Genomic DNA, 8,068 nt, shown 5'->3' on the forward strand with positions numbered 1-8,068 from the left:
GTTTGCGAGACATCATTATCTATCAGATCAGCATCTGTAAGTTCATTATCTGTCGGTTCAATATCTATCTGTTTGTTATCTGAGCCATAATTTTCTATCAGATCATTATCTTTCAGATCATTATATGCGACGCTGCTGGCTGCTGCAAGATGGCATCAATTACTAATTATTAATTCACTAGATTCCTCTGTTAATTATTCAAGGTTGTTTCCCTTACATATGGCGCATGTTACTGTTTGTGTTATGGCCCGGATTTGATCTAAACTAAATGCATTTATTTGATTGTGATAGACCTTTTAAAAACAGTCAGGGCATCGTTTAATTTGACTGATATAGCCTATGCATATTAAGGACCGGCCCCCATATTTGACAAGCAAAACCAAAAAGGGTTGCAAATTACAATAAATGGCATGATATGTTTGGACAATGTTTTTTTAAAACCAAAAAAGAAAGTTTGAGAAAAATCTACATGCATTTGACCAATAGGCTGCATCCCTTTTCTGTCAATTATGAGGCGATGACAAATAAGTTGTAAGGTGTTTCTGACACCATAGATGTCTGACACTGCCGACCGTTCTACTATCGCGAGATTGTCCACGTCCATATGAACATCGCGAGACTATCTTCCAGCCTCTGCCTGAATCCAGCTGATAACGTTGACTGGTAAGTGTGAATGAAATGTAATTTTTAAAAATAAATACTGATTTGTGTTCTTCTGTGAATTCATGGTGTATCAAATTATGATTTTGCACCTGCTGGTAAAACGTCTCGTATTGTGAATCGTCGTTGATCGACGACATTATAGGCCGCGTTAGTATTCTTGTTGCGACTGCTAGGATTACATGCAACGTTATGCATTAATCAAATGTGTATTTTTCTACAATGAATACAACAACATGAGGCTACTGTATTTCAAAATATAATTCTGACAAATGCATTTCGAATAGCCTGCATTGAAAGACATTCTGGCTGTAGTATTCTGGCACAAAATCAACCCGCTCTTTCATTCTGAGACATTCTGGTTATTCTAACACTGCAGTTGTAAGGGAGAAGCGGTGTATTCTGCAGAGATGTTGTGTCCAAATCATAGGCCTGATCAGGGACTACCGCTCTGACCACGCAGTAGAAGAGGATTCAGAAGCGCTCATTGATTATTAATTCAATTCAATCAATTCATCCTTGAAATTCATGTCTTTACAGACAAAATGCCGCCGAAAATGACGCGACACTAACAGCAAAGCCATCAGTGATCAATACTGTTGAGGAACTGGGAGAACGTCTCGCACGAATGTGATGTTTTAAGATCACTTTTGCGCCGTGTGCTAATAACGGCACGACGGCATGACATTACACAAAACATTGCACTTTACATTCAATGACACTACACAAAACATTGCACTTTGCAGTCAATGACACAACACAAAATATTGTACTTTACAGTCAATGACTCTACACAAAACATTGCCCTTTATTATAAATTACACTACACAAAGCATTGCACTTTACACTCAACGACACTGGACAAAACATTGCCCTTTATTATAAATGACATTTCACAAAGCATTGCATTTGACAGTCAATGACACTACACAAAGCATTAGACAATCACTGTGACACAGTTCCCCACCAGCCCTGATGAAAGGTTATAAGTGTCAACATGGCTGATTGTTTCTTTACAGTGAACAGTGCGCTTAAAGTCAGGTGCCTACCAAGGTGTGAATGACTGCATTGCCCTTCATCTAGGTTTGTTATAGCAAAATGTGATGTTAGCTGCCATAGCTTTTGGTGACTTGCGGTTCATTTATAATTCACTTCCATTCACATGTTCCCATCTCTTAAACTATAATAGTGTGATCACCGTCTGTCACCTGTGCTACGTCTGCTACAGCTCCGGGGGACTGAAGTGAGAGCTGTCAGTCATCATGGGAAACATCTTTAGTAATCTGCTGAAGAGCCTGATCGGCAAAAAGGAGATGAGGATCCTCATGGTGGGGCTTGACGCCGCGGGGAAGACCACCATCCTGTACAAGCTGAAGCTGGGCGAGATCGTCACCACCATCCCCACTATCGGTCGGTCAGGAGGGGACACACCCCGCTCACATTCACATTTAGGGCCTTTAGGAGAGTTGCTAGAAAGCTAAGGGCTATAACTAGGTACAACATACATTAAGTGTGTGCATTAAGGGCCAGGACGTATAAAATATAATTGGGTGGGAGGGGGTGGCTAGTCTTGAGTCCCCCACAGCCCCCACATCCCCTGCATATGAAAAACTCTGGGGCACACAGTCAGAACATGATCCTAGAAAAAACACACCTCCAAATCCTCCCTTTATAAAATAGTAGTCTGTGTGATATTCAGAAGGATACTGTAAAGTATCAATATGGACTGACTACAATCAATACATTTGAATAATTTCATATGTAAGGCTTTCTCTTAAGGATGACTAACCATCATGCATTTTCGCCCTCTAATGGCGTTGATTAAGATCAATAGAGCAACATTAGAACCAGAACATGATCGTTTATTCAACAGCATATCCCCAAAATAGCGCATCATGAGCACATGTACTGTTGATCCAATCAGGTTCTTCTCCTTATCGTCCTGAACGAGTAGTCACCTGTTGACCTAACTCCTCCCCCTCAATGACATCTGTGGAACTAACTCCTCCCCCTCACTGAGATCTGTGGAACTAACTCCTCCCCCTCAATGAAATCAGTTGACCTAACTCCTCCCCCTCACTGAAATCAGTTGACCTAACACCTCCACCTCACTGAAATCTGTGGAACTAACTCCTCCCCCTCTCTTCAATCTGTTGACCTAACTCCTCCCCCTCTCTTCAATCTGTTGACCTAACTCCTCCCCCTCTCTTCAATCTGGAACTAACTCCTCCCCCTCTCTTCAATCTGTTGTCCTAACTCCTCCCCCTCTCTTCAATCTGTTGACCTAACTCCTCCCCCTCTCTTCAATCTGTTGACCTAACCCCTCCCCCTCTCTTCAATCTGGAACTAACTCCTCCCCCTCTCTTCAATCTGTTGACCTAACTCCTCCCCCTCTCTTCAATCGGTTGACCTAACTCCTCCCCCTCTCTTCAATCTGTTGACCTAACTCCTCCCCCTCTCTTCAATCTGTTGACCTAACTCCTCCCCCTCTCTTCAATCTGTTGACCTAACCCCTCCCCCTGGCTGACCCTCATGCAGGGTTCAACGTGGAGACGGTGGAGTACAAGAACATCAGCTTCACCGTGTGGGACGTGGGCGGCCAGGACAAGATCCGCCCGCTGTGGCGACACTACTTCCAGAACACCCAAGGTACGCCCTGGGGGGGGGTCATTTCATTTTACATTTTAGGCATTTAGCCAACGTTTTTATCCAATGCGACTTACAACCATTCATAAACACATTAATCACCCGACGGCGGAGTCCACCACGCAGGGCGACAGCCAGCTTGTCAGGAGCCGTCAGGGTGAGGTGTCTCGCTCAGGGACCCCTCAACGCTCAGCTAGGAGGGGCCGGGGATCACACTAGCAACCTTCTGGTCAGAAGCCAACCCGCTCTACCTCCTGAGCTAAGCGTGTCCTGTTTTCCAGGAATAACATACTGTATCATATGTATTTTATATGATAAAGTGACATAATCCTCTTGGTGGGTCCTTCACCTTCTACCAGCTAGACTAAAGGGGTTCTAGTCCTGTACTGTATAACATCATGTATATATGTTGTATGACCCCAGTATGTGGTTCCCTTGGTAGGGCTGCTCTTCATGGTGATAACAGTAGTGTGTGTCCCCTTGGTAGGGCTGCTCTTCATGGTGATAACAGTAGTGTGTGTCCCCTTGGTAGGGCTGCTCTTCATGGTGATAACAGTAGTGTGTGTCCCTTTGGTAGGGCTGATCTTCATGGTGATAACAGTAGTGTGTGTCCCCTTGGTAGGGCTGATCTTCATGGTGATAACAGTAGTGTGTGTCCCCTTGGTAGGGCTGCTCTTCATGGTGATAACAGTAGTGTGTGTCCCCTTGGTAGGGCTGATCTTCATGGTGATAACAGTAGTGTGTGTCCCCTTGGTAGGGCTGATCTTCATGGTGATAACAGTAGTGTGTGTCCCCTTGGTAGGGCTGATCTTCATGGTGATAACAGTAGTGTGTGTCCCCTTGGTAGGGCTGATCTTCGTGGTGGACAGCAACGACCGCGAGCGCGTCAACGAGGCTCGAGAGGAGCTGATGAGGATGCTGGCAGAGGATGAGCTGCGCGATGCCGTTCTTCTGATCTTCGCCAACAAGCAGGTAACGCCTCTCTCCGATGTCACCTCTCCTATGCGTCCGCTCCCATGTCTCCTTTCCTACGTCTCCTCTCCTAACCCCCTTGATCCTGAATGCCTCACTTCCTCAGCTAGGAATCCTAGCTGACTAGAAGCTAGATCACATTCAGAAGACTCTCCGTTAGCGCTTTATATTTAGGTCCTTGTAATAAGCCTTATTTAATAGGTAATAAGACCCTTATTATATGCTTATTAACATTAATTGGTGTTAATAAGACTATATGTAAGTGTTAATAATGACATAATGAGGATGTTTATTGTGAGATTATAAGACTTCTATAAGCACTTATAAGAAACGTGTTATCTATTTATTGATTGCTTAATAACATTAAGACATTGACAGTGAATTTGTTTATTTTACAGTTGACCCGCTCAAGATAATAACAAAAATAATAATAATAATAATACAAAACACAACAGTACAAAAGTAAATAAACCATACAAATAAAGAAACATGTGCATACATACACAAGAATGCACATAAAGTACAAATACACACATAAATATTGTTGCAAACAACCATGACGGAGCCTCCTGTATGACGAGTGTGGTGGTGGCCTAATGAATGGTCAACATTATTTGATGTCGTCTCTCACAGAATGATTGCTTGAGATCTCACTTTAACCAGCGACACCATGGTCTTGAGTCCGACACAATACTACATGGACACATAGACTAGAAGGTTACATAGAAGTCTTCATAACGTGGAGGTATGGTGCGCTTGGTCGGTATGGTAATATGGCATTGGTATGCCTTAAAAACTGGTTTAACGGAAGTTAACATATCAAAACAATCGCAAACCATGTTTTCTAAAGCATAATGTGTCAAAGCCCACTGTCAACACTGACGTTTGCGAAATTGCATGTGTACAGCTTTAATGCCCAGCCTGTGTTGGAGAGAGGCCGTGGTTCAGAAAGACAACTTTGAACAAATGCATCCAATTTTTGATTTTCCGATATAGACTTGAAATTTTGCATGAGTACACTATGGAATATACCCTTTATAGCCATATTCGACAGCTGAGCCTACGTGTTTTTGACGCAATGATAGAGCTGTTTAAACATTGGAGATATGCATATATTTCACTTTAAAATGTACATCTCTGCAGTCTTTGGCCTTATTGTAACTAATGCATAACCATATAGTATATATATAGGAGTATATGAATATAATATATAGTCCAACAGTCCCCAGGACCTGGTACATGCGTGCCGATGTTTGCAGCTTTCACCAGTTCCACCACCACATCTTTTGAGTGGGTGTTTGGTCAAGTTGTAGCCATTGTATTAAGCCCACATGGCCTAACCGTATGGGTTGCTTGTTATAGCGCCAACTATGTGTTTTTCTGGCCCATTCTTTGATTTTACTCATTTTACGAGTTCTACAAGCCTGCCAATATATAACTTTTGGAGCCAAATAGTCTCGGTCAAATAATAATACTAACGAATACAATAGGGTTCCTATGTTTTTCGTAGGACCTCTAATAACTGTAAAACATAAAGCAGCTGATATAAACGGGCTGTTGATTGCTTCGTAGGACCTGCCCAATGCCATGAACGCGGCAGAGATCACAGACAAGCTGGGCCTGCACTCGCTACGCCACCGAAACTGGTACATCCAGGCCACCTGCGCCACCAGTGGAGACGGCCTCTACGAGGGCCTCGATTGGCTGGCCAATCAGCTGAAGAACAAGAAGTGAGCGTCCCATTGGGTAGGAGGCGGGGGAGGAGCCTAGCATTAAGACGTGGTTAACATATGGGTGCATTGAGTTTACATGGAGAGGTACCAATGTAAAGTTACTCGCAATGCTCCCACTTTTAGTTCTAAAAGTCGAAAGAGTTGGTTCATGTTATTTTGTTCCATCGAAGGTGACTGTTGTTGATGACTAAATAATAATAAATACAAGCGTGGTGAAAACGTTAATTTAAATGATGAATGATGACATTAAAATTAACGTTTCGCGAGAATTATAAGCCAGTAGATGAAGTCGTGAAACAGTTTGTGGAGCTGAAACTGACACTAGTCGATAATTCTGATTACTCCTTATCATTATGGTAGAGGTCACTTGTATTGTATATTTCAGTCTTCATTTGACAAAATAAGGTTTCATTCAGTAGTCAAAACGATGCTATGCTAAATCATTAGACTGAACGGTCACAAACAGGTTCAAGATTTAAATTATTTGTTAAATATCATTCATTCACTCATTCATTTTATGTTTGCTGTTCTGAATATGCATATAATACAATGCATATTTAACTCACTGGGATATAATACATACTTGTACCTCATATAAAACTGCCCAAACTGCATGGAAATATACCCAATGCTGGCTGATAGGCTGTAGTATATTGGAACCACTACTGTTGGCTATTGTGAACACTAACCAACACTTACCATCAGATGAACTGATGAGGATGATGCTGCTATTGGCTAGCGTCCAGAAGGCTGCTGTGAGATGAACAGAGTTTTAAACTTTTGATTGATTTATTTATATATTAAGTTGCTTGCGTGTGAAGCTTCGCTCTATCATGCTAAGTATTCACTCTGCTGAGGGCAGCTCAGTGGAAATTACATTGTGTGTGTCATTGTTTGTAGATTGCCTATACATTTGTCAATGTCTATTATGCGTCTCGATTCATATCGTATGAGCACTGCTGTTGTGATACAATTTGCACATTTTTAATGTTAATGTCTAATTTCAGATGATAAGCTGTAAACGCAGAACTTTAAGCTCATGTTCATTCATGATTTTATTACCCGTTGTTCAAACCGCGCTGCTCTGAGCCTTCAGAAGAAAACAAATGGGAATCAGAATGAGAGTGAAACTGCATCACAAGGCATGTCCATATTGTGAAAGATCTCTAGAGTTATTATAAGTTGTTTTAAGTTATAATAGTAAGTTACATCCAGTCACCGCTACTGGACTGATACATGTGATGGATTAAGTGTCGAGTTTACTTAAAAAAATGGAAAACTTCTAATATGCAAGAGCATGTTTTGTATGTCCACACATCTGTATATATGTTCATGTTACAAGATACAATAATATTTATGGTTCAGTTGAAATTGTTGATATACTAATCGATATCTGCGTACATTTGTTGGGCGGATACGCTGAAGTGAAAACAGCTTGAATGTGTGATGTAACTTTATTTCAGTTCAGTGTGAAACATTGTTTTGTGGCCTTAATATTGCCAGTGGTTACTTTCTTTTTTAAAACATTTCTACGTAGGAATTAGAAATTCTTACGTTGAAATGCTCCCCCTTTCAAAAAACAACAATGATAGATTAACAATTGTTGTGGAAAAATGTAATTTAAGGATTTAAAATACATAAACATTGACTAAAACAAGCCTGCATTAGAGCAACTGAATTTATATATAAAGATGGATATTATTATTATAATAAATATTATTATGGAAAATGTTGCTCAGACCGGTGATATAATCAAGAGGAAAAAGCATAAAATATTACTCAGACTGTTTTGATGTATTTAATGTATATTATCACGAGAATAAATGTAAAAGACTGGTGCCAAGATGTTTAATGATTCAGTTGCTCCTGACATTATAATGATTGATCAATAAAAATACCAAAACACAACGATTGATTCGTGCGCCTCATACATTTTCTTCCATTTTTCTAATTCATTCATGATGTTCTGTTATTGCTCAACATAAAGCCATTTAAAAGTAAATTTATTACATGTTAATTGGATAATTAACGACCATCCTCTAACGCACAATACTCCT

At 40.9% G+C, this 8,068-nt stretch overlaps 1 protein-coding gene across 1 annotated transcript; it reads left to right on the top strand.

Annotated features, from left to right (window-relative positions):
- Window positions 1-630: 630 nt before the first annotated feature.
- arf3a (ADP-ribosylation factor 3a) lies at window positions 631-7,853 on the top strand. The gene is made up of 5 exons (XM_056587043.1): window positions 631-663; window positions 1,889-2,070; window positions 3,199-3,309; window positions 4,154-4,278; window positions 5,851-7,853. Exons 2-5 carry the CDS (start codon window positions 1,923-1,925, stop codon window positions 6,010-6,012), a joined length of 546 nt encoding a protein of 181 aa, XP_056443018.1. The 5' UTR covers window positions 631-663; window positions 1,889-1,922; the 3' UTR covers window positions 6,013-7,853.
- Window positions 7,854-8,068: the final 215 nt, after the last annotated feature.

The sequence above is a fragment of the Gadus chalcogrammus genome, chromosome 1 (genome assembly GCF_026213295.1).
Source record: "Gadus chalcogrammus isolate NIFS_2021 chromosome 1, NIFS_Gcha_1.0, whole genome shotgun sequence".
In the NCBI taxonomy this organism is placed as follows: Eukaryota; Metazoa; Chordata; class Actinopteri; order Gadiformes; family Gadidae; genus Gadus; species Gadus chalcogrammus.

Coding starts and splice junctions, on each gene's coding strand:
- arf3a (XM_056587043.1), top strand. CDS start 1,923: ATGGGAAACATCTTTAGTAATCTGCTGAAGAGCCTGATCGGCAAAAAG. Junction 3,310..4,153: donor CTACTTCCAGAACACCCAAG/GTACGCCCTGGG, acceptor TCCCCTTGGTAG/GGCTGATCTTCGTGGTGGAC. Junction 4,279..5,850: donor TGATCTTCGCCAACAAGCAG/GTAACGCCTCTC, acceptor ATTGCTTCGTAG/GACCTGCCCAATGCCATGAA.